At 46.1% G+C, this 26,584-nt stretch overlaps 1 protein-coding gene across 4 annotated transcripts in view; it reads left to right on the forward strand.

Moving 5' to 3' along the window:
* The window catches only part of CTIF (cap binding complex dependent translation initiation factor), a 119,228-nt gene that overhangs the window by 67,247 nt on the left and 25,397 nt on the right, over window positions 1-26,584 (forward strand). For 2 of the 4 annotated variants that reach the window (XM_079330351.1, XM_079330349.1), the window contains 2 exons: window positions 7,424-7,829; window positions 9,553-9,882. In XM_079330351.1, coding sequence (XP_079186477.1) covers window positions 7,424-7,829; window positions 9,553-9,882 — 736 coding nt within the window. The remainder of the gene's footprint in view (window positions 1-7,423; window positions 7,830-9,552; window positions 9,883-26,584) is intronic. The other 2 variants (XM_079330352.1, XM_079330350.1) reach the window with 1 other exon arrangement.

A 26,584-nucleotide genomic window follows, 5' to 3' on the forward strand; every position in this document is an offset into this window, starting at 1 on the left:
TGGTCTGGGCAGTCAGCCTTGAAGTCCAGGAGGTGCCTTCCGAGCTGTTTGCCTGCTCTGTGCAAGGGCCTCAATCTCGACATCCCTCATGATTTGTGGGAGATCCAGCAAAGCATTAAAGGAGCTGTTTCAGGGCTATCTCACATGCCATCTGTACTTGGGATGTCTTTCCCAAGCTGGTGTTGCAAAACAGCTCCTTAAATTCTTTCTGAAGATTCATTTCCACGAGGCTTGGAAGAAAATAGCTGACTCAGGCAGGCTGTGCAGCCAAGCACGGAGTGTGAGGGCTGTTCCTTGTACTTCAGCAGTAGTGAGGTTTGCTTTTCAGTGCTTTTAGCCCATCCCAAGGGGTGCTGTGCCATGGCCCCTCAGCCCAGCAGTGCTGTCTCTGCTCCTGCAGCACAGGAGCTGGCTGGTGGTCCTGTGAATGGGCTGGGAGAAGCTCATCATTCATCCATCTGCTTGTGAGTCAGTGGGAATTTTGGATGTAAAGATGCAGAATCACATTAATACAATAGCTGGGGTTCAGAAACCTTTAAAGCTCATCCAGGCCCATCTCCTGCTATGGTTAGGGACATCTTCCACATGGTTGCTCAGCCCTGTCCAACCTTGAATGTTTCTTGGGGTAGGGCATCCACCAGCTCTCTGAGCAACCTGTGCTGGTGTTTTACAACCATCTTTGTGAAAATCAGTGCTGCCATGTTGGTTTATAGTGAGCCTAATTATGCTTAGAGGAGCAAACTAGATCATCTTTAGCAAGCAAGGGCAGATGTGGTGTCCAGGCCCAAAGGAAAGGTTTGTCAGCAGTGATTGTACCTCAGCACCGAGGTGGTGGCAAAGAGCATTGTGCCCATGGAGGCAACTCACACGAGGGTTTCAAAATGCTTTTCCCAGCAGCCAGAGACTCTGAGCCTCATCACAAACATTTTCTCCCCTCACAGTGTTGTTTTGGTTGGCTGTGCTTGTGTTCTGGCGTTCACTGTATGTTTTTAAAGATGCATACATGTAAGACTTGAAGTATGCACTTCATCTCAGCTGTTCAAAGATGGTTTTAAATCTTGATCACCACCATTTGGACAGGTGGACTTTCTACACTTCCAAGATACCCTGTCTGTCCAGATGACGTGGGCTCAGTCTAGCAGTTGGGGTGGTCTCTATCCCTGGTGACAGAAAGGCATGAAAGAAGTGTGAATAATTTCATTTTTGTTTTCAGGAGTGAACATGACATCTTGTTCCCTTCTCATCTGAGAAAAATGCAAACAAAAATGAAACTGGAGCCAAGTGAAACCAGTTTGAGAGAGAAAGCCAAAGGGAAAACACAACACAAATCCTGTGTTCTCCATCCTTGAAGCCGGTGGTTATTGCTTTCTCGGGTTTTTTTTTGAGGTTTCTGATTAAATTGTGTGGAACTGTCAAGCTTATTTGAGTGTTTCCCATTCTCAGCCATAGCAAGGTTAGAAAATGGCTGGGCTGTGATGCACCCTGCATTAAAGCAGTACTGAATTACCATTACCCATGCACATGAAACATCAGAGTGTCTTTGATGGAGCCAGGCTTGCTGTAGAGTACTTCCAGTGGAAATCAGGCCTCTAGAATAGAAATTCAGACCTTTCCCCTCATTACAATAACAATATTCCCACACCTCGAGGTACCAATTTCAGATGCTGTAAAATTCACCAGGTCCTAACTGGGATGCTCCAGTCTCTCCAGTTTGGACCACAATGCTCTTAATTGGTCAGAGCCAGTGATGATGGATGTTTCTGACCACAGCAGTACTGCCATGCCCAAACCTCTCCAGCAGTGCCTGCTTCAGGATACCAGTCCAGTTGTTTGTGGTCTGGCTGGAATATGCTTAGTTCAGAAAGGGCCTGAAGACATGAGTTTGTTCAGGGGATGTTTCAGAGGTTTTTGCTTCTTCCTGCCCTTTCCCTCTTCAGGCTGAGTTTCCTGGGCAGCTAGCTAGTACAGCCAGGAATAACCCACATGCCCCATAATCCACATGAGAATTTTACTCTTTTTTGGTGGTGATTGTATGAGATTTCTTTTTAATTTCCCTCCCTCAATGGAAGATTGTGTTGAGATTTTCAGAAAGAAGGTGAGAGAGGTGGGCTGACATCCCACAGGGTGAGCCCCACCAGTCCTCTATTTGCAGGAGCAGCTGCTGAATTCCTTGGGAATGCTCTGCTCCCCCAGCCTTGAAGGGTGTCATGGATAAGAGAATTTGGGGTCATTATGGGCATGGAAGGTCCCACAGAGTCCATTCCTGTGCAGATCCTGGAAGTGCTCAAGGCCAGGCTGGGTGGGGATTGGAGCACCCTGATGTAGTGGAAAGTGTCCTTGCCCATGGCAGGGAGGTGGAACTGAGTGATCTTTAAAGTCCCTTCCAAACCAAACCATTCTATGACTCTGTGATCTTAATCCATCCCTTGCAACAACAGTTGCTAATTAGTTACAGACAGGTTAATAACAAGGCTGATCATGAGATACTTCCAAGACTTAGCATTATGTTCCTGATCCTCACACAGAGATGAGACCCTGCCCAAGCAGACAGAAGGGTGCAGAGAAGCTGTAAAATACAGTGAGGAATGTGCTCATTCAAGCACCAGCAGGATGCAAGGGATGGAGAAGGTTTGACCTTGGCATCACTCTTCATTCTCATCTCTTGACTGGGTGTCTGCAGGTCCATATTAGTTGTTAATTACTGGGTTGCCCTGGCTGTGCCCACCAGGTATTCTGCTCTGCACAAAAGCAGGACTAAATCAGAATTTCTGCTCTGCAAGGAGATACAGTGTCCTGGAGAGTTTGTGCTCTGGGGAAGTTGGTTGAGACTGAGAGCAAATATCCAGGCAGATTCTCCAAGGGCAGGAACCAGCATGTGCAGAGACCTGGTCCCTCAGTCCCAGGATGGGACTGTTTGGCCATACAAAGTGCTTTGCATTGTGGGGTAAATGTCTTAAGTGCCACTGGCAATGTATAGAATCTCAGAATTGTTTAGGTGGGAAAAGCCCTCTTAGACCATCGAGTCAACCATTCCCCCAGCACTGCCAGTGCCACCACTGGCCCTTGTCCCCAGATGCCACATCCACACAGCTTTCAAATCTCTCCAGAGATGGAGACTCCACCACTGCCCTGGGCAGCTGTGCCAGGGCATGACAGCCCTTTCAATTAAGGAATTTTCCCAGTGTCCATTCTAAACCTCACTTGGCACACCCTGAGGCTCTTGTCCTGTCCCTGAGAAAAGAGCCCAACAGCCACATGTCTGCATCCTCCTGTCAGAGCCAGCAGGTCCCTCCTGAGCCTCCTTTTCTAAGGGCTGAGCCACCTGAGCTCCCTCAGCTGCCCCTCACAGGACCAGTGCTCTAATGGGACTCCTCACCTCTCAGTGTTTGTAGGATTTGCTTACCCAGATCTCTGTGCAACCACCAGAAGAATGCAGCCCCACACTGTCCTCCAGCTCCCCACGTGCCAGACAAATGGTGGGGGCTCTCCAAAGACTCATCTTGCTCATGGGGATATGGGCAAGGCTGACAGGACAGAGCAACTGTGTTTTAGACCACAGCTGTCCATGTGTCTAGAGCTATTTTCCCCAGACTTGTGCCTTCCTGCTCCTCTCTTTGAGAGTAAACCATGTAGTAAAAACTTGCAGGAATCATGTATTTCTGAGCAGGCTGGTAATCACCAAGACAGCTGAAGCCTTGGATTTGTTTGCATAGGCTTCTCCAACAGAACAGACATTTGTCAGATCTAAATTCCGTTGAAAGGTATCTCATTTAGTTAATTAAATAAAAAAATGGGTGGAGAAACAATAGCAGAAGCAATACCATCCTATTTCCAGCTTGGCAGCCCTGACTGTCTCCCTTTGGTTTTCAGTACTTTTGCAATTTCTTTGTGACTTTCAGTGTCTTTTAGTTTCCATTTTGTCTGGTGGCCAAATCCCACTGAAGTCAGGGGGAGTTTTGAACTGAATTGGAATTTGGCCTTTGAAGTGAAAATAGTTATTTAATGTTAAATGGAGTCAAGAGATAAGAAACCATTGTACTGTCCAGATGCTTTTTCTTGTAGCTAAATTATGATTCCCTACAAGGCACTGAATCCTTAAGGCTAAAGATGAGCAGAGGGGGACAGAGGAAGGATTTCCCAGTAACTGCAGCATTTTTCTGGGGTGATTTCTTGCTTTAATTGGTGGTATTGCTATGTGATTCAAGCTTCAGCTTCCTCCCTTCAGCATCTCAGACCTAAAAGCCTGAGTTGGGAGGTGCATTTGGGTGCATCCCTGGCCTGATTACCTTTACTTGGCACATCACCCCAAGGCACCATCTTGGGAGATCACCTTTAGCTGCCATCACCTACAGAGCTGCCCTTGAAGAAGCACGAGGCTGTTTCCAACAACCACAGTGGGAGGGTGGCAGGACACCCAGGTCCCCATTTTTGTCCTTTCCTGGGGCTCTCTGTGTCCCCAGCACCTTGGTGACACCTGAGAGCAAGCATGGGTCATCCCAACCTCCCAGGCTTTGAGATGCTGTGCAGGCAAGAAAGTTTTAAGATCTGAGCCCTGTTCTCCCTGGTTTGGCTCTTCTTCCCTGCAGATCCTATTTCTTCTTGGCTGTTCTTCTTCACTGGGGTGTTGGGAAGATAAAAGCACACAACGAGTCTTTGCCTGAATGCTGGATGATTGTCTAGACCCCTGACTGCTGCCAAGTCACAGACATTGCTCCTTGTTTGCTATTCTCCTTCATTTGCCTTCTATTTCATGCAACTTTTTTCCCAAAACGTTTGTTTAACTCTGATGTTTTCCACTATCTGGCCAGTAACTGCAGAGCTTTGGTCTGTGTTTGCTCTGCCCCTTGCCCTGGGGACATCACCTTTTAGCTGTGCTGTGGAGGAGATCCCATCCCATCTCCCCCATCCTATTGCAACAGCCCCAAAATGAACAATCTTGCACATTCCACATCAGCTTAACTAGGTGTTTTTTTAATCTTAAACCTTTTTTTCATTCATAACCCTTAAACATTAAGAGCTTAGTTTATAATATCATCATGTCTTTAGAAAAAAAACTGCCCCTTCATAGATTTTTTTGCAGGAATTTATGACCAACTTTGGTTCCCAGCTCATTTCCAGGCATTTTCCCATGCTTCTGAAATTATAGCATGTCTTTGTGCAACTTCTGTATTTTCTGTGCAATATTTACAAATTAAATAAAGTTGCAGGCTGACTAGATTATAAGCTGAGACTTGAAATGCAACCAAACAGTTAAACTCAGATGTCTGGGAGAAGAGCAAAACCACAGAAAGCAAAACTCTTGTACACTTGGGCCTGTGGGGGCTTAGTACCAGATAAGGTTTTTAAGTAACTTTTATTTTGACATTCCCCTTTTAATAAGCATTGCTCTTTACAAAGCGGTTTATGTGATTGCATTACTGAGAGGAAACAAAGAAATGCCAGGAAAACTTGATGTGGAGAATCTGTACTCATAAAATGTTTGTAGGCTCCAACAAACAGGAAAGCTTTTCCCATCTCCTTTTTTTTTGTTTTCCTTTCTTTTTTTTTTTTTTTTTTTTTTTTTTTTTTTTAATTCTCTGCCATTCAGTTTGCAAGAAAAAAAAAATAAAAAAAAAAAAAAGAAGAAGAAGAAGGGAAAACAGAACCAAACACCACACACTGAAAATCTCAAAAAACTGGATCTGGTCATCTGAGAGTAAACACAAATTCCTTCCAGTGCCATGAACAAACCTCTTCGTCCTGAGTTTGTTTAACATGAGCCTTCACTCTTCATGGTTAAAAGCCAGTTGGCCTCAGAAATAGGTTTTGGCTCCTGGGGATGCCAAGGAATACAGATTCCCTGGGCAGATGGCTTTGGCAGGCAGCGTTGGAGACTGCTGACCATTGAAATGTATTTGTGAATGGCTGCTTCCTTCATCCAAGCACCCTCAGCTGAGCAGTGCCAGTGATGAAAATAAAACTAATTGCTGTGGGATGGGTTGAAAGTAAACACTGCTCTTCATTCAGATTGGGGTGGGAGTCTGGGACAAGGGATGAGGCTGACCAGGTTTTGTATCATGACTACAAAATCAGTCCAGAGTCAAGCCACTGTGGTCACCACAGTGCTCAAAGTTGTCTCCTTGTTTTTAGGGCTGATACTGGGGAAATGTCCTGTGTCACCCTCAAGTACTGCTCCCAGCAGCCTTGTAAAGAGCTGGGCATTAAAACATCCCACGGGCTCTCAGAGCCAAGAATATCAAGGAGACAGCAGGCAGGGGATGCCAGCATGTTTAGGACAACCCTGGTGAAAATCCAGCCCTGGTGGAAGCAGCCAGTGCCAGGACTGTCTCCATCTTAGGCACATCCTGGATCATGGCATTCCAGCTCTGCCTTCTCCGCTGGGGACAGCCACGCTGCAGCCTTTTTGGAAATCTGAGATGCCTCAGACTGCCAAAGCATTTCTTCCATTCAACTCTTGTTTTTTTGGGGATTTGCCATCTCGACTACCGGTTACAGCCAGTGCTCAGGGGCTCACTCACTCTTTCTGAGATGTGTTAGTTTCTCTAGTAAACCCTTCAGGGGGCAATTCCTCCTCTTTGTGGCTGTTGGATTTCTGTGTTACCCATTTGGAGCTCTGTACACACAGGCCTGGAGGCTGTGGGTCCTGGATGCCATGCCCTCCATGCTGCCAGAGCCAAGTATGATCCTCCTTTCATCCATGCATGTGTCCTGTCCTGGTGTAGCCGTGCTGAAGGATGTGTGTAAATAAGGCCAACAAAACCATTTGGTGTGGGCAGATTACCAGTTTACTGAGTATCTTGATTTTTAGGTTTTTTTTTCCATTTAGAAAGTCCTGATACACCTAAAATAGCTCATTGCAACCCATGCAGCAGTGTGCCATGTTGGCAGGCAGGAGGAGAAAATGTAGGCCAGGTGTATCAAGAGCTCTAAAGCCTTCAGAAAAAAAAAAACCTCCTGGTATTTCTTGCCTACCTGACTTGCTGCTGCTGTCTTTCCTGGTTAGCGTGGAACTAACACAGAAACCTGGAAAATTTTTTTCCTGGGAACCAAAGTCAGGTTTTCCAACTTCACAAAAACTTTCAGCTGAAATATGACTGTCATTGAAAGAAATTTAGAAGCATGAGTTGTTAGGTGACAAGAAATTGCCTCCTCTTTTGTGGTCCCCTACCAAGGGCCAAGCTGTTTGGTGGAACAGATGTGTTGGCCCAACAGAACCATGAAGGAATAGGTGAATTTCCTTTAACTTTCTTCTGCTTCTTTGTTTGTTTTTTTTTAATTCTTCGTCATTCAGCTTGCAAAATAAAATAAAAAAAAAAAAATTTAAAAAAATTTAAAAATCTATTTGGTTTCCAGCTGAAAAGAGTTAAAAAACTTTTTATCTCTGCCCAGCTGGCTTTTTCAGTGACTTTCTTTGCCTTTCCAGGCGACAGCAGAGACTTCCCAGCGGGAACAAGTCCCAGCAGCACGCGGATCATCAGCAGGGTGGCACCAAGCATAACAGGGACCACCAGAAACTCTACCAAGGCGGCCAAGCCCCCCACTCCTCGGGCAGGACGGGCCACCACGGTTACAGCCAGAACCGGAGATGGCACCACAACCAGAAGCACTCTCCCAACGACAAAGAGACGCACAGGAACGCCAAAGAGACTGAGAATCTGAGGATCGAGGAGAGCTCGGCGTGCACGGCGCCCGTCCCCGCGGAGAACGCCGAGAAGCAGCCCCAGCAGGGCACCCCCGAGCCCAGGCGCAGAAACAGCGCCGGCGACCGGCCCAAGATCAACCTGCTCCAGTCCTCCAAGGACAGGCTCAGGAGGAGGCTAAAAGAAAAGGTGTCATTTCTCGGTGGTTTTTTTTGTGAGAGCGACGGTTGGTTGTTTTCTGTGCGAAGGGTGGGGTGGGCTCAAGGGGCATTTCTGTCAGTGCTCCCAGTTTACCTTAATTCCCCCGGTGTCAGCACTTCTCTTTGTGCTTCTTCAGGAGGCCTTTTATTGAAATAAGTGAGCTTGACTTCTTGGTTGAGATTGCTACCAGCTTGAGTTCTCCAAGGACTGGGAGCTCTCCCCTTTTCCATGGGGGAAGGCTGATGCACACATGAGCTGTCCCCTGGTCTGAGGAGCTCGGTCACTTTGCAAAAAAAAAATCTAGAAAAGGGAGATTTTCTCTGCAACTAAAGAGCTAAATCCCAAACTTTGACTCCTGAGTGCTGAATAGTTGGACTCTGCTGCTTTAAAGCTGATATCCATTTATCTTTGCAATGAATTGAAATGCCCTTATCTCCCCCCTTCCTTCCAAGAACCCAACAATAACAAAAGTATTGCATGCAAGTGACGGAGGAGAAATCCTTTTTGGAAACAATATTCAGCCACAGATTTCTGAGGAATTTGGAGATGATATCTCCATTTGCCCCCTATGAAACTCAGATGCTTTCTCTTGAGATTCTTTTGTCAGACTGTAAAAAGCATACACGGGGTTGTCTCTAATGAGATTTCCAAAATACAGAGCAAAAATAACCTGAACATATACAATTCCATGGGAGTGCATGTTGGAAATGTATACCTTTGAATGCAGGAGCATTTACTATTTCTGGATGGGGCATGAGGGGGAGTAAGAGATTTTGTTAGTTATTTTTATGTTCTTTAAAGCAATGGAAGTATAGTAGAGACTTTCAGAGTATTCATTTTAATGCTCTTCTCAGAAATTTAGAATCTTGTAAGAATAAAAATCTCATCAGCACCCATTCTTGGTTGTCAACACAACCAGCATCCCCATGGGAGGTTTGGACAACTCCCTCAGGGATTTGGTTTGTCCAAAAAATTGCTACAGATTTATATTTAATAAGATTGACCTGGAGAGCTAGAGAAGAGCAGACCAGAACAAGCAGGATGCATGCCTGACACTGGGGAAAAAGGAACAAATGCATAATGAAATGTGGAAAAGAAGCAATAATTTCTGTGGTAATGATGGGAAGTGAAAAGCATAGCAGGCAAGAGATGGAAAAGTCAAGAGTCTTTTGAATGCTGAGATCATGTGAATTCTTTGATTTCAATTTACATCATTATATATAAATTTAAAATACATATTTGTATTTAGATATATATAAATATATTTGTATTTATATATTTTATATTAAAATATAAACATAAGATATTTTTGTGGGATTGCTGTTTGAAGATTTTGCAAACATCATTGCATATTCTAAAAATAAGCAAAAAAATATCCAATATCATGATGTCACAGACACCAGTAACTGATGCCAAAGGCAGTCAGAGGTGGTCAGACTTTGACATCCTGGCTTAGGACCCTCAAGCACATCTTCTCCCTGAGCTGAGGGGTAGGACTTTGGGATTGAGGGGTGTGGGGAATGGAGAAAGGGGACATTGCTGGGGCAAGATGCATGCGCTTGTGCTTTCCAATGCTGAGGTTATACCATTGTGACACTTAAAGATGCTTTGTCTTTTCTCTCTCTGTTTATGTCCTCCCAATCCCCTTCCCCCTTTGCTGTTTGTGCAAGGACATGGGCTGATATATATCTGTTTTTTCCTTGTGTAACAGACGCCTTGTCTTTCCCTTTTCACGGACCAGGACGAAGTCACGGTGGAAACCACCGACCCTGAAAAGAATAAAATGGACAAATTAATTGAAATTCTCAACAGCATGAGGAACAACAGCAGTGACGTTGACTCCAAGCTCACCACCTTCATGGAGGAGGCCCAGAACTCCACCAACTCTGAGGAGATGTTGGGGGAGATAGTCAAAACCATCTACCAGAAAGCGGTGACGGACCGCAGCTTTGCTTCCACAGCAGCCAAGCTGTGTGATAAAATGGCCCTCTTCATGGTGGAAGGAACCAAATTCAGGAGTCTGCTCCTCAACATGTTGCAGGTAATGAGATGAAGTTAGTTGCTCAGATACCTGTGGCATCATCTCAGTTGGTCTTACCATTTATTTGGAGTTGAGCAGTTAAGAAATTCCTTTTGAGCCCAGTTGATGAGAGCACATCTTTAGTGGTCACTGTAGATAATGTGACACTGAGGGCATTCTTAAGGTCCTTTTCATTCTCATTTCATGAACTACATGGACCTGTAGCATTTCACAAGAGTAATGAGTCAGCTGCTTGAAGCAGCATCTCCATAGCATGAAAAGAGAAGAGCTGGGAGGGTCTTTCAATGTAGTCTGTTAGAGTGGAGGGTCCATTTCAGCACCAGCAGCACCAAGACAAGTCCCTGATGGTCTTAGATACCAGGATGGTCCCTGAGCAGGCTTTTGGCTGTATCACCTGGCTGAAGGGCTTGATTCTGGTTTCTGATTGCAAACAAAACTAAAATAATTGCATATTTTCTCACTATTCTGGGTGACTTGTTTATTGGTATGTGGAGAACTGGTTGGTTGTTCTGCTCCAAAACCATCAGTGACAGCAAAGTTGCAGAGGGGAGGAAAAAGCAGAAGCTCTTTATGTATCATGGAAAACTGGTCCATGAGGTTAATGGCTGGAGATCTTTTCCAGCCTGAATGAGTCTATAACAATGTTGGATGATGAGAAGGGCTGTCCTCAACTGCCCATGGTCTGCTGAGAGGAGAGTGTTTTACTGCAGTGCCACCGTCAGTGAGGGCAGTTGTTTTCTGGAAGACTGTCACATGCACCTCCAATTTTCTGCCTCTGGAGACAGAGTTGAAACCACGAATTTCCTTCCTTAATATACAGTGCATTTTCATGTGGCTGTTCCCTCACACACTTGTCTTATCTGTGGGACATGCAGAGCTCACATTTAATTTCTCTGCCCTCCACACAAGTCTGTTGCTCAGCACTACTCCAGTTTTTGACTCATCTTTTTGTTCTTCTTGCTGCTCTTGTTGGACATTCTCTCTTGGCTGCCTGTACGTTGAGTTGGCTTTGAGGCAGCACAGCAAGCAGGGAAATGAGGAGTGAAATAAAAGAGTGAAAATCTGTATCCAATAATTCTGTAGAGTGACTGGTCCAGCTTTGCTTCTCTCATTGCACTGGGTGCATGTCAAACACAACATTTCTCTCCATGCCCATTTCTTCCTGCAAAGCCCTTGGCCAGCATTCACATCTGCCCATAACCTGTACCAGGTGGTGATTCTTTCCAGGTGACTGTTTCCAAAGAGATTATCAATCACAATGAGGGAAATTGCAGGCAGAATCAGACACAGAATTAACATCAAGGGGCTGGAGGGAGCTCTAAAGCTGCTGTGCATCCTATTCTTCCCATAGCAGGTCACTCTTTATCTTTCCTTGTGACTGAGTGAATGAAGAAATCCAGAATAAAGCCCAGGAATGATGACCAGGGAGCAGCAGTGGGTGTTAGCCCACAGCTGATGCTAATGGCAGTCCTGGGTTAGGGAGAGTGCTTCCAGTTTGCTTTATTCTTTTGCCCCAGCAATTCCACCCATGCAAACAGTAAACTGATTTACACCGCAGCATCCTGTGCAAGACTGAGTGGCTTCCCATTCAGCTCTTCACAGCTTGAATGCAGAATAAATAATATATCTCCTATCTCCAGAGAGACTCAAAGTGCTTCCCAGGAGCGTGTAGCCAGTCACAGTGTGATGGGAGTGTTGTGGAGAGCTGGGGAGCAATGAAGTGTGAAGAGGGAGCAGGGTGTGCAGGTGACCGAGTTCATATGCTGAGGAGCAGAGAAATATGCAGAAGGGATTTATTCAGCCCCAAACTGCACATCTTTTATAAATGTCTTGATGGGGCAAAAGGTGACAGATCACTACAGGTCAAAAGCAAAGTGTTGTGTGAAATTAAATAATTTAACATTTCCTTTCTGATAGCAAAGGGTTTTGACTTCCTTCAAGCACTGTTTCGTTTTCCAAATGAAACAGTCAGCTGCACTCAAACTGATTCATAAATACTTCCATCAAGCCCCAAATTGAGAATATCTTGAGGTATTCAGGTTTGATATCCCTGGCTGGAGACAGACCCAGGTATGAGGGACAAAAGAGTCATTGCAGCTGCATTGGTGTGAAATATTGATTATCAATATGAATATGGCACGTTGGAACTGATACAATACATTATCAGTTTTAATAAGGTATATTGGATATAATGTCATGCTGCAGGGTAATGTGAGTATCCTATTAATGTATGATTTATTAATACATTGATATAAATTATTATATATCCATATGTATGCGCATATATATATATATATATATATATGTATGTGTGTGTGTGTTATATTTTTATATCATTGATGATAGGACATTACCCAGCTACACTCCTGGCCCTTCCACCACCAGATATTTTCCATCAGCCTTTTTTAGACAATTTACCGTTAATTAAAAAAGAAAAACAAACCTTTAATGAAACGCTTTCTGCAGAGCAGGATTTGTGTCTCTCTAGCACCTTTCAGACTAATCTGATCCCCGGGCGTAAGGAGCTCGGCTCGCTGGGCACCGGCGAGCTGGGGAATTACTGTGCTGGGGTGTGATAAATCGGGATCAGCGTGATCCCTGCCCTGCTGCTGGCGCCTGGGGCTGCCCCGCTCGCCCCCCCATCTGCTCCCAGCAGATGCTCCTGTTTTGGAGGGGCTTGTTTGTCCCTTTCCCTCAGGACTGCGATGGCAACAGCTCACCCCCCACCAGAGGACCTCAGGAATTGGGGCATGAACCCATTGAGGTGCCTTGGTTGTAGCTACAGACAGCATCCCCTATACCTTATACCCTGCTGGATCTTAAAGTAAGCAGCAAGGGGTTTTTTTCCTGCAAAACTGGCAGTAAAGTGTCTCTCAACTATTGAAAAGTGCTCATTCTCAAGGGTTGTACGTGCTTATCTCAGGGCACTTGTTTTGATCCCAAAAGAGATGCCAGTGCTGTAGCATGGGAATGTTGTGCTTCCCTAAAGCCAGCATGGTCAACTTCATCCTCTAAGGAGATCCATCAGGAAAACTCTGGTTTGAATTGATGCTTTGCTCCATGTTTTGGTCCAGAATCTTGACTAAGTCTTGAATTTGGGTGCTGCCAACCTTCCAGGAAAAGAGATGTGGAAAAGGGAGCCATGGTATGGACAGTGGTAGAGCTGCCATGTGGGAGCTTGGTACTGTGGGGATCATTTGGCATCTGAGCTGTCCAGCCCTGGCACAGGCTGCCCAAGCAAGTGGTGGAAGCACCATTCCTGCAGGGATTTAAAAGCTGTGTGGATGTGGCACCTGGGGACGTGGGTCAGTGGTGGCCTGGGCAGTGCTGAGGGAATGGTTGGACTTGATGATCTTAGAAGGCTTTCCCACCATAAACAAACCTATGGTTCTGTGATTTGGGTTTGATTTTCTCCTCATTAGGCTTTTGGTAGCAAGAGCGATTTTGAGCTGTGTGAGCCCTTGGGATGGACCTGGGTGAGCTGGGCCCAGGGAGCTTGGATGGCTAGGAACATGAAAGAACATCTTAGTGGACACATACACAAGTTCTTCATGCCTCTAGAAATACCTTCTTAATACATTGAAAGTAATTCTCCTTTGAGAGGTTTTTGCTTGTCATAGTTTCACTCACTGGCATGCCCAGGCTTTTTTTTTTTTTTTTTTTTTCCAGTGTGGGGGGGTGTTAAGCAATGTGCCACAAACCCTTCATATGTAACATAAGTTGGAGTGCTCCTTTGCTGGAACAACCATGCTCTTTATAGCAGATCTGTGTCTGCATCTGAGCTATGCAGAGCCAAGTGTATTATTAGAGTGGACATCACTGGGGCTGTAATTGTACACTGCTCCCCTTGGCAACCACAGCCAACAGCACATCAAACAGAAGGCTGATACCTTCTTTTAATAATAATAAAAAACCCCCGAAAATCACGCAATGAACATCCCAACACAGAGCAGCAGAGCCTGCTGGCCTGCTGCCAGAGCCAGTGCCTGGTGCATCCCTGCACATGGAGCTGCCTTGGTGCCAGAGGAGAAGGGCTGGTTCTGCTGGATGCCCTGTGGCATACCCTGATGTATATCCCATTTCACACCCTAATGCATACCCTAAGGCACACTGCATTCAGTACGTCATAGGATACTCTGTGGCATACCCTACTGCACACCCTAATGCATCCCAAAATTTATATCCTAATGCATACTCAATGGTGTACCCTAGTGCATATCCTGTTGGACACCCTGTGGCATTCCCTGGTGAATAACTTGTGGTAGAGCCTAATGCACTTCCCATGGCATATCCTGTGGTACATCCTAATGCACACCCTATTACATATCCTTATGCACTTCCCATGGCATATCCTATGGTACATCCTAGTGCACAGCCTGTTACATACCCTAATGCACTTCCCATGGCATATCCTATGGTACATTCTAATGCACACACTATTACATACCCTAATGCACTTCCCATGGCATATCCTATGGTACATTCTAATGCACACACTATTACATACCCTAATGCACTTCCCATGGCATATCCTGTGGTACATCCTTGTGCACAGCCCGTTACATACCCTAATGCACTTCCCATGGCATATCCTATGGTACATCCTAGTGCACAGCCTATTACATACCCTAATGCACTTCCCATGGCATATCCTGTGGTACATCCTTGTGCACAGCCCGTTACATACCATAATGCATTCCCTATGGCATACCCTATGGTATACCCTAGTGCATACCCTATAGTATATGCTAAAGCTTTCCCTATGGTATATCCTAAAGCATTCCCTAACACACATCCTATTGCACACCCTAATGCCTACCCTGTTGCACACTCAAATGCATACCTTATTATTTACTTTATTGTATATCCTGTGGGATAACCTGTGGCATACCCTGAGGAATACTCTGTGGTATATCCTAATGCGTTCTCTATTGCATACCCTAATGAATACCCTGTTGCACACCCTAATGCCTCCCCTGTTGCACACCCAGCTGCATACCCTATGGCTTGCCTTATTGCCTGCCCTACTGCACCCCTATTGCACATGCTGTTGCACATCCTGATAACAGTCCCAATGGCAAACCTAGTTGCACACCCACACAGGGTTTCTTCATCATCTTACTGCAACCTCCTGATGCCCCAGAAATGGCCCTTCCTTGGTTCAGTGTGTGCTTGGGTCTGGATGTAGAAATTTCATGGAAACACAGAACATCCTGAGCCTGAAGGGACCCACCAGGTTCATGGACTCCAACCCCAACCCTGAACAGACACCCCAACAATCCCATTAGAGCACTGTCCAAATGCTCCTGGAGCTCTGGCAGCTTTGAGACTCTGCCCCAGCACCTTTTGGGGGAAGAGCCTTTTCCTGATACACAAGCTAACCCTCCCTGGCATAGTTCCAGCAGTTCCCTGTGTCCTGTCCCTGGTCACACTGAGCAGAGATCAGTGCCTGACCCTTCTCTGCACACATTACAAGGAAGTTGTAACTACAGTGAGTCTCCCCTGTCTCCTCTCCAGGCTGAACAAACCAATGCCCTCAGCCCCTCCTTGTATGGCTTCCCCTCCAAATCCTTGAGATAAATAGTGTGGGTTTTGGCAGAGGTTTCACTTCAGTCTCAGTGGCCTTAGTTGAGTTTGAGATGATTGGTGTGACCATTTATAGAGGGGCTCAGCCAGGAAGGTGACCAAAAACATGTTGCTGTATCCCAGCTGGGGGATGGAAGAGCAGGATTTAGGTTGATGCATTTCTGGGGATGTAGATATGAGGTTCTGGAGAGCTGAGTGATTCCCATTAGTAAATGTGGGTGCAGTGTGAAGGGTTTGCCAAGCTGAGAGTGAGGATTGATTTGGGAGGAATGAGCTGAAGTTCTTCCTGTCCCTGCAGCCTTTTTAGTCCAAGCAAACTACCTCCCAGTGATAGCAGCCCTTTCAGCATTGTAGGGCTTCAAGTTGCAATGATAGACACTGGGTGGGTACTGTGGGAACTGGGACATGGAATTTGGTTGGACTCGATGATCTTAGAAGTCTTTCCCAACCCTAACGGTTCTATGATGTTCTGTGTTATTCTAAGTAATATATTAATGGTTAATGCTGAAAGGCAGATTTTTTTCCCCCTTCTCAACATGATTATTGGTGAGGAACAGTTTGTGGTTTGGCAGAAGTGGAGTCAGGAGGATCAAGTGTGGCTGGAGAGTATCTGACCTGTACACCATGTCCAGCACTGACTGCAGAAACCCATCAGTCCTCTTTCTGTGGCTGTTTTTAACATAATTTAATTACAGATGGTCCAATCTGTGCACATAAAGCAGAGTGGTACCACTTGTCCCTGAAAGGGCATTGCCCAGCAGACACCAGAGAGGTTGCTTCACTGAGAGATGTGGGAAAAAAGGTCTCAATGCCCCTGGAGTATTCTAAAGCCATACAAGAGTGTGCTCAGCTCCACAGAGCAGCACTACATCCCTCTCTAAGATCTGCACATGGGCCAGCACTGCAGCCTTTGGTTTCTCCTCCAGAGCAGTGTGGTGAGCTCTTCCCCAGTGATGTGGAGATTCACTGGGGAAAGCCTCCTTGGCACGAGCTGCTCTCCGTGGATATCTGTGCAGATGAGGAGCATCTTGGTGGTGAGCCTCAGAATGGATGCCAGCTGCTCACAAGCACAGAAATAGCAAATGATGCTGCTCTGTGTAGACACCTTCATTTAGGGGTTTGCAGTAACATGCAGAGCTTGGAAACCTTTCTTCCCTTACATTTCTGATATTGATAAACATCAAACCGCCCTGCTTTTATAAATCACTCTGGGACTCCCCAGCAAAAAGTCTGCGTAGCTTTGAAGAGATTTATTTTCTATACGCCCAGGCAATTCAAAGGCAGTTCTAAATTTGTGCACACTCATATATCTGTGTAGTGCTTGAAGGGGCATGGGGAATGCAGCCCCGTGGGTGGCTCCAATGAGCATCCCCAGCTGCTGCATCCTCCTGCTCTCAAGCAGGGAGAAAAATAGTGGAAAGGAGACACATTCCCTGTTTTTTGCCCACACTTTTGTCTCTGGAGACATCCTCCAATTTTTTACAGTGTATTTATTATTTTGTTTTTATTATTTATTATCCTATCACTTTTATCACTTGATTCGTGTATTCAACCACTTCTTATTTTACTCATACGTTATTATATATATATATTTGGTAGTGATACATATTAGCATTGTATAACAGAGAATGTTAATTTTGGTGGGGGTTTTTTGGTTTGGTTTGGGGGTTTTTGGGGGATTTTTTTGTTTGTTTGTTTTGTTTTGTTTTGTTTTAGGTTTGGTTTAGTTTGGTTTGGTGGTTTTTTTTGTGTTGTTTTGTTTTGTTTTGCTGTAGTTCTTTCTATTGTTTGGGGGTTTTTTGGGTTTTTTTGGGTTTTTTTTGTTTTTGTTTTTTGGTTTTGTTTGTTTTGTTTTGTTTTTTGTTTTGTGTTTGGTTTGGTTTGGTTTGGTTGGGGTTTTATTTGGTTTTGTTTTGTTTTGTTTTGCTTAGTTCTTTCTATGGTTTGGGGGTTTTTTGGGGATTTTTTGGGGTTTTTTGGAGTTTTTTGGGGTTTTTTTGTTTTCTGTTTGTTTTGGTTTTTGGTTTGGTTTGGGTTTGGTTTGGTTTGGTTCGGTTTGGGTTTTTTTGTGTTGTTTTGTTTTGTTTTGTTTTGCTGTAGTTCTTTCTATGGTTTGGGGTTTTTTTTGGTTTTTTTGCTTTTTGTTTGTTTTGTTTTGTTTTTTGTTTTGTTTTGTGTTTGGTTTAGTTCGGTTTGGTTTGGTTTGGGGTTTTTTTGTGTTGTTTTGTTTTGTTTTGTTTTGCTGTAGTTCTTTCTATGGTTTGGGGGGGTTTTGGGGTTTTTTTTGTTATTGTTGTTTTTGGGAGTTTTTTTTGCTTTTTGCTTTATTTGTTTTGTTTTCGGTTTGGTTTGTTTTTTTTTGTTGTTGTTTTGGTTTGGTTTGGTTTAGTTCGGTTTGGTTTGGGGTTTTTTTTGGTTTTGTGTTGTGTTGTTTTGTTTTGTTTTGCTGTAGTTCTTTCTGTGGTTTGGGGGGGTTTGGGGGTTTTTTGTTGTTGTTGGTTTTTTTTTTTTTTTTTCTTTTTTCTTTTTTTGTTTTTTTTTTTTTTTTGCGTTTGGTTTGGTTCGGTTTGATTTGGTTTGGGTTTTTTTTGTGTGTGTGTGTGTTGTTTTGTTTTGTTTTGCTGTAGTTTTTTCTATAGTTTGGGGGTTTTTTGGTTTTTTCGGTTTTTTCGGGTTTTTCGGTTTTTTGCTTGTTTTGTTTTTTGTTTTGTGTTTGGTTTGGTTCGGTTCGGTTCGGTTTGGTTTTTTTTTTTTGTGTTGTTTTGTTTTGTTTTGGGTTTTTTTTGTTTTGTTTTGCTGTAGTTCTTTCTATAGTTTGGGGTTTTTTGGGTTTTTTGGGTTTTTTGGTTTTTTGCTTGTTTTGTTTTGTTTTTTGTTTTGTGTTTGGTTTGGTTCGGTTCGGTTTGGTTTGGTTGTTTGGTTTTTTTTGTGTTGTTTTGTTTCGGGTTTGTTTTGTTTTGTTTTGCTGTAGTTCTTTCAATAGTTTGGGGTTTTTTTGGTTTTTTCGGGTTTTTTTGTTTTTTTGCTTGTTTTGTTTTGTTTTTTGTTTTGTGTTTGGTTTGGTTCGGTTCGGTTTGGTTTGGGTTTTTTTTTTTTTTGTTTTGGGTTTGTTTTGTTTTGTTTGCTGTAGTTCTTTCAATAGTTTGGGTTTTTTTTGGTTTTTTCGGTTTTTTTGGTATTTTGCTTGTTTTGTTTTGTTTTTTGTTTTGTGTTTGGTTTGGTTCGGTTCGGTTTGGTTTGTTTTTTGGGGTTTTTTTTGTGTTGTTTTGTTTTGGGTTTGTTTTGTTTTGTTTTGCTGTAGTTTTTTCTATAGTTTGGGGTTTTTTTGGTTTTTTTGGGTTTTTTTGTTTTTTGCTTGTTTTGTTTTGTTTTTTGTTTTGTGTTTGGTTTGGTTCGGTTTTTGGTTTTTTTGGGGGTTTTTTTTGTGTTGTTTTGTTTTGGGTTTGTTTTGTTTTGCTGTAGTTCTTTCTATAGTTTGGGGGGTTTTTTGTTTTTTTCGGGTTTTTTTGTTTTTTTGCTTGTTTTGTTTTGTTTTTTGTTTTGTGTTTGGTTTGGTTCGGTTCGGTTCGGTTTGGTTGTTTGGTTTTTTTTGTTTTGTTTTGGGTTTGTTTTGTTTTGCTGTAGTTCTTGCTATGGTTTGGGTTTTTTTCCCTCCTCCTGTGATAGCCCCGTGCCGGCAGCGGGCAGGAGCGGGAGCCCGGGCAGCGGGCGGGCAGGCGAGGGGCAGCGCTGGCATCGCTGGAGCCGGCCCTGCTTTTACCCCGAGCCCCTCCGAGCCGTGTAGAGCGCCGGGCTTGGCCACAGGAGGCTCCAGGAGCCGCTGGCACACGGATCCCGTGCGGGGCTGGGAGTTACTGCAGAGCCCTGGATTGAATGCCCGGCTGCGTGCTTGGAGCTTGGCGCTTCTCCCCAGCGGAACGGGGGCTGTAGGAAACACCCCTCTGCAGCCTTTCCATGGCAAGGGAATGTGCTGGGAGCCAGGGAGCGCTCGGCAGCACCTCCCCGGAGGGCGGTGGTGAGGTGAGGGAAGGGTTAATGGAGCCCAAGTTATCAGGTTTTAACGGAGTGTCATAAAAGGGCATTTCTGCACTGAGAGGAAGGAGGGGATGGGGACAGGAGCGGTGCCACACACAAAGCAGGAGCTGGGAATAGTTGAGCCAGACCCTAAATGAAACAAGCGTTGCACACCAATCCTCAGGCTGAGCCCAGGTGTGGGTTTTGGGGCTCGTGGTGAGTTGCAGCTGCAGGTGGCCAAAGGGCCACTGATGCAGCTGTGAGCATCAGAAGGCATGCCAAGGGGATTGCCCCCACTGCAGTGCAGGTCTCTGGGGTCCAGAGTCTGCCCAATGCAGCCACACTCATGGCTCTGCACAGGAAAGGTGTTTTGTTTGGACTGTCAGTAAATGATGCATTTGAGAGTTTGATGGGAAGCAGGACGAGTTTTCTTAAAAAAATCCTAGTTTAAAGATTGGCGTATTTTATTTTAATTCAATGTGCTCGTAAGGTTTTGTACCTTTTACTTTGCAAAGCTCAGATGTGTTGTGCAGAAATAGCCATTGCCTTTAGTCCATAAACATTAGTGTGCTTTCTCCTGGCTTCTTTTTACCTTTGGAGGGCCCAGGATTTCAAAGCCACGGTGGGGGCCAGCCCGTGCTCCAGCACATAATGGGACCACAGGGATGTTACTTGGTGTCTTACTGTCTCTCCAGGCAGTGGATGCCCTGGGCATCTGCAAGTGATGGTGGGGCTATCATAGAGGCTCCATCCTTTTGCTTGCACATGTTGGTGGTGAAAAGTGTCAGGAGCACCCCTGGCCAAGCTGCTGCTGCCTGCTAAAATCACAGCCGAGTGCAGAGCAAGAAGTGGGGGGTGTTAGGACCCTGTGCACAGCCTGTGTATGGGCTCAATTGCAGAGCAGAGGCTGTTCTGGGCTCTAGGTGGAGACTGCAGACTGCTCAGCCTGCCTTCATCCTGCCTGCAGCCCTGGGACAGAGCCAGGCAGAGCCTCCTGCTAGGGTGGGCTCCTGACTGCCCCCAGCCATTGCTGGTGGGTGAGGATGCTGGGGGTCCTAGTAGAAAAAGCATAAATAATTTTTGTTTCAAAGCCTCAAATCCATTTATCCAGTGATGAGAGGTGAGAAAGGGCAGGGGGGCACTTCAGTGTTGAGACCTCTCCAGACTGGGCTGAACTGGCATCAGCTCCTACTCTTGTTTGCTCCCAAAAGGCTCAAACCCATGGGATGTGGGAGTGTGTTCCTGTCAGCCCAGGGGCTCAGCTGGCCCAAGCACCTTCCTCACAGACCATCTGCTCCTGCCTGCTCCAGCCCAAGTCCAGGTCAGGCTGCCCCAGCCACCCAGGGTGGGAATTTTGGGATGCTATGGGGTTGGACGATCTCTGCTCCCCATATGTGCCAGCACCCTGCTGTGCCCAGCCCTGCTCTTAGCTGATTGCCTTCACCTCACCTGGGGACAGGAATTTTGGAGGCTTATTGGGACCCTATGATGCATCACCCTGCCTGAGATTCATCCCACAAACCCCACACTCCCCAGTAATTTTATCAGGGAGTGAAGCATCTTGCTGACACAGGAGTTCCCTGGAGAAGCAGGTGCCAGGGATATCACCCCCTGTGCCAAGGCAGATGGACGTGCCAGCACCAGCCTAAAGATGGGATTTGGGTAGAAGGATAGAGAGGGAAGCACTCCTTTTACTCCCTGGGAAAGGGGGAAAATGAGATAACATGTGCTTTGCCCATCCCTGGCTTTATTTGGACACAGGCTCATAGCATACAGAGGATGCTCTTGTGCTCACCAGCAGGAAATCTCTTGTTTTAAGTTTTTCTAGCTGAGTCACAAGTTTCAGATTGTTTCCAGCCAAGTGAGCCTGACTGCTGTGGTGGCACCCAGAGGGATGGTCCCATGGGACCTGCAGCTTGAGCACCCTCAGCATCCCCCAGGCATGCTTGGGCTCAGGGTTTTATCATGCTGGTGTGTAGCTATCTGTCAGAATCTGGATTTGGAGAATGAATGCTTCCAACAAAGTCCCCATTCCCTTTGCCTCCCCTGTCGTGTTCATTTTGCACAGCCTCATCTTTTCCTGCTGCACATATTTAAATAAGAAAATGCAAAATGATGGTGGGAAGTGGCTTGGGTGGTTCCTGAGAGCAGAGGAGCTACAACTGAGAGGTGAGGAGTGAGGCTTAGAGAATTATTTCAGGTCCCTGTCCTACAGCTTGCCAGGCCTGATGCTGATTTAAAACACAGCATCCAAGTCCTGGGGACAGCAGCAAACAATGCCTGGCTGGAGGATGTTGCCCTGCCTTGACACATCCTCTGGTCTCATCAGCAGTGCTGCCAGCTATAGGCTGTCCCCTCATTCTCCTCTCCTCACTGAGCATCCCAAAACATTGCTTCCATTCACTTCCCAGTGATAAATTCCTCCACTTTTCTTGGTTCTTTTTTTAAAAATTACTGTTGCCCTAAATATTATTTTTTATTAAACAGAGGATAAAACAAGTATCTCTGGCAGTGCTGGGAATCCAAACTCAGTGATGAAGCCAGGTTGGACAGGGTTTGGAGCAACCTGGTGTAGTGGAAAGTTTCCTACCATCTTTTTCCAACCCAGGGAGGTTGGAACAAGATGATCTTTAAGACCCTTTCCAAACCAAATCAAACCATTCTGTGATTCTGTGATACCACTTCCAGTCCAGGAGGAGCAGGAACTGAAAGTGAGGACAGCAAGAGCAAAATGTCCACCAGCTAAGAGACAGTTTCAGGCTTGAAAAACAAAACCTTTCCATTTTTCCTTTGTTCATAAAAGAAAGGTGTATTTCCTTGCTTCTCTAATATTCCAGCCCATGCCATCCAGTGGTCTTACATGGTGATGCTCAAAGTGTGTCAACCTGTGGCAAAATACATGGTAGTCATGGACATCCCTTTAGAGATACAAAGGATGGAGGAATTGAAGGTTTTTGCAGGTTGATGTTGTTTTCTGCATCACCTTTCTGTACCTTAGCTTTCCCAGCATGGATAGGCAGCTTTGGAGGCATTGTCAGGTGTTCTATACCTGTATGCTTTAGGGGATAAGCAAAAAATATTAATGCATCTTTAAAATCCATTTTAAAAAAAAACAAAAGCCAGCCAAATACAACATTTCTTAGCAAAAGCTCCCTGGCTACATAGAATTTGTAAATATTAGCCTCTGAGAAAGACTTTCTGAGCTTCTTTGTGTAAATAACATTTTTTTAGCAGATTGGCACTTCACCTCAAGGTCTTGATTTTCAAGTGGTCACTTCTCCCCCCATCCCAGAGCTGCATTTCCATCAGGGAGATCCATCCCGGGTACAGGATGCCCATGGTGGTGGGAGAGACGTGGTGAAAAGCAGACAGAGGAGATAAGAAGGGTGACAGCCCCTTTGCTCTGCAGCATGTTTGCTCAGCAATGCTGAGTGCTGGGCCAGAGCCACCACCTCCCTGCAGACTAAACAGTTGCAGTGTTTTCTCTCCCATGACCGAAAGAATTTAGTGAAGGGTCCCGGTATGAAACTTTACACGAACTCTGGGTGCCACGAATATCTCTGGCTGGGAGTCTGTTAACTCCTCCTGTTCCTTGATCATCCACATGGTTCAGTCCCAGGGCAGATGAAAGGAAGAACCATCCCACAATGGGTCTGGCCAGCTGCCTGCAGGACCCCCCTGCTCTCCCACCCACTGAGGTTTTGTGCCTCCATCTTTCTGGGTTTCTTTAGTTTTTTAGGGTTTTGGTTTTTTGGGTTTTTTTTGCTTTCTTTCAAAGGAATGGGACAAGAACTCTGGCATAATGGAGGTGTGGAGTCCTCCAGGTCAGGAAAGGTGTGGATGTGTTAGAGCAGGTCCAGGGGAGGATTCTCAAAGGACTGGAGCCCCTCTGCTCTGGAGCCAGGCTGGCAGAGCTGGGGGTGCTCAGCTGCACAGAGAAGGCTCCAGGGAGAGCTCAGAGCCCCTGGCAGGGCCTGAAGGGGCTCCAGGAGAGCTGCACAGGGACTAGGGACAAGGCAGGGACAGGACACAGGCAATGGCTCCCAGTGCCAGAGGGCAGGGCTGGCTGGGATATTGGGGAGGAATTGCTGGCTGGGAGGGTGGGCAGGGCTGGCACAGGGTGCCCAGAGCAGCTGTGGCTGCCCCTGCATCCCTGGCAGTGCCCAGGGCCAGGCTGGATGGAATTGGAGCAACCTGGGACAGTGGAAGGTGACAGGTTGGGTTTGAACTAGATAATGTTTAAAAGTCATTTCCAGCCCTGATCCTATAATATCTCATGCCCCTTGGATCTGTTTGGAGCCACTTGTGTGCACTGATGTCCATCCGAAGGTTGTCCACTTCCCTGTGCTACCCAGCTCAGGGACTTCCACTTCAGGGAGAGTTTTAGGGGATGGGAGAAGCCCCCGAGGCCTCATTCATCCTTTGGTCCTGGCTTGCAGAGAAGCAAAGGGCAAGCCTCAGTCTTGCCCAGCTCAGCAGATGGGTGGTCCCAGTCCCACCTCATGGTGAACACCACCAAGAGAGCACTTCCTTTGGAGAGTCCTGGCATCCCACAGGAGAGCATCCTGCCAGCTACCAGGCACCCAGGAAAATCCCTCTGTGGAGTGAGCTGATGTGAGCCAGGAGTGCCTGTGCAGTAAAGCTCCTGATGTCAAACAGGATTAGCTGCCTGCCTTTCCCTGCCCAGTTTCATTCATTGATTCAAGCTGGCCTTTCAGTGGACACAGCTTCATTTCCATTGCAAGTGGAATTCCTCCAACCCTGGTGCCTGGACAAAGGAGCACCTTCCTCCACAGTCAGTTTTCCTCATCTTATATCCCTCTTTCAAATTTGGCCTGTCCCCACAGATCCCTCATCACCTCCACCTTATAAAGAGGACACATGGCAGGTGCAGAATTTAAAATAAGAATGCATCCTGCTGGCAAAATCCAGCTGATCCCTTATGCAGCCTCCTTTTTGGGCTGCAAGGCTGGGCATCTCCAGACATGGCATTTGCAAGCAGGATTCGCCTGTCAGCTACAATTCCAGCTATCACCTCAGCCTGGTGTTGGGAGTGGTTATGAGCATTTTCTCAGGTACAGAAGTTACCTCTGAGCAGATTTGGGGATGGTGCTGGGGCTCAGACCCTGCTGTATTGTGGAGAAGGGTTTGCAAACTGCCCACCAAACAATCCCTAACCATGTGAAGTAGCCCAGAAATGGGATTTTGTGAGATTTCTGGAAACCATTATGCTTTTACACTGAACTTGTGCTATGGGAAATGCAGCCTGTGAGATGGGAGTTTCATACTAACACGTTTTTCCATGGAGTGGGGGTATCAGCACTGCTGTGGATACTGGGATGAGCAGGGATTCGCTGTGCTTGATCCTCTCTCTTCCTACCCACCTCCATTTAGCAAGGAGGGGATTGCTGGCTTAGGGGTGGGATGCTCTAGAGGACGTGGATTCTTTGTCTCTGTTTCAGGGGGAGGACTCTCAGTATCTCCAGAATTCCCAAGGTAGCCCAAAGTCTCCTGTGTACACTCATAAAGGCAAAGGGCACATCTCTGTCTCAAGATTCCCACAGTACTGGGACAGGCAGGACTAAAATTAATATAACAGGGAACTCCTGCACTGCTGCAGAAGAGCAAGGCTGCCAAGGGGAAGCTGCTTCCTCTGGGCATTGCACAGGGTGACTGCAGGGCTGGGTCAAACTGACTGCTCTGATGGCAACCCAGCAAGGAAATTAATTAGTGCTTCTTTGTGGCCCCTTGTCTCCTTTCCAGCCCCTCTCTGTGGGACTGAGAGATGGTTTGTGATTCTCAGACAGGTGATCATCTCCCCGTGTCCGTGTGTCCTGCAGATGGCAGGTCTGTCGCTTGCTCGCTGCAGGGTCTGGCTGGTAAGGATGTTTTGCTGTGTCTGGGTTCTTGGGATAGCAGGTCTTTAAGGGGATGATAAACTGCTGTTACCCAGCTGAGCTGACACCCTGGCATGTGTTTGGGAGCCCAGAAAGGTGTGAGATAGGAAGGACAGCAATAAAAATTAAGTGACGAGGAAGACAACTCTGTCACCTGGGTAGTGCTGGAGGAGACACTGGCAAATATCCAGGGCAAAATGGTGATTGCTGTTGGTTGTGTGCAGATCAGGCTACTGAATTCACCCTCCTGGTCCTCTCAGAGCTTCCACCCAGACAGTGCTCCAAGATCTCTAGCAACTGGAGGTTAACAGTAAAACTTGTTTGCACATCCATCATGCTCCCACCAGAGTGATTTCAACCTCAGCTAAATCAGTAATTAACTGCTTGCACCTCTGCAGCCCCTCAAGAACCTCACAGACATCACTGGCTGAAGCCCTGAGACACCCATGTTGTGTGGGTAATTGCTCCTGATCCCAGATTTGGAGCCAGAGAGGTCATTGTGAGGCCAGGGGGCAGGAGGTTCAAGTGACCACTCTCCTGGTCACCTCCAGGTGTTTGTGGACATGAGAAGTATCCACAGCTACTCTTGGCTCTGGTCATCAGCTGCCTCAGTTACTCAAACCTGGGAATATAAAATTGATTATGTTTCTTGTCCTGTGAATTTGCTTAGTCTCTGCCTTAGAAAATGCAGTTTTCTGACCTTATTTTCTCCTTCATTCCCAAATCCTTCTGTGATGAGTAAGCACTGTGTGTCTGCCTGATGGCTCCAGAATCTTTGTTGAGTTGTTCTTGTGAACTGGCATTGGTCAAGGCAGATTGGATGGGGCTTGGAGCAGCCTGGTCTAGTGAAAGGTGTCTCTGATCATGACAGTGGAAACACCTGTACAGAGATGAGTTATAAAGCTCCTTCCAGCCCAGACATGCTGTGATTCTATGGATTGGTCGGTGCCATCTAATGCAAGCTACAGATCATCCAGTGGTCTGATGATGTGTGGTGGGTGTCTGTGGGGTGGTGGTCACAGTCCTGGTAGCCTGGACCTTCACCATATGGTGCATTGCAGAGCCCTCTGTAATTAAAACCATTCACAGAGCTGTGGCCACAACGAAAGCAGGTCTACACTGAGGGTCACTGGTAGGATTTCCTGCTTTTCCCAAAACAGCCAAAACATCCTGATAAGATGTTCAAATGGTGCAGATCCAGCCTG

This window comes from Erithacus rubecula, assembly GCF_903797595.1.
Source record: "Erithacus rubecula genome assembly, chromosome: Z".
Taxonomy (NCBI): Eukaryota; Metazoa; Chordata; class Aves; order Passeriformes; family Muscicapidae; genus Erithacus; species Erithacus rubecula.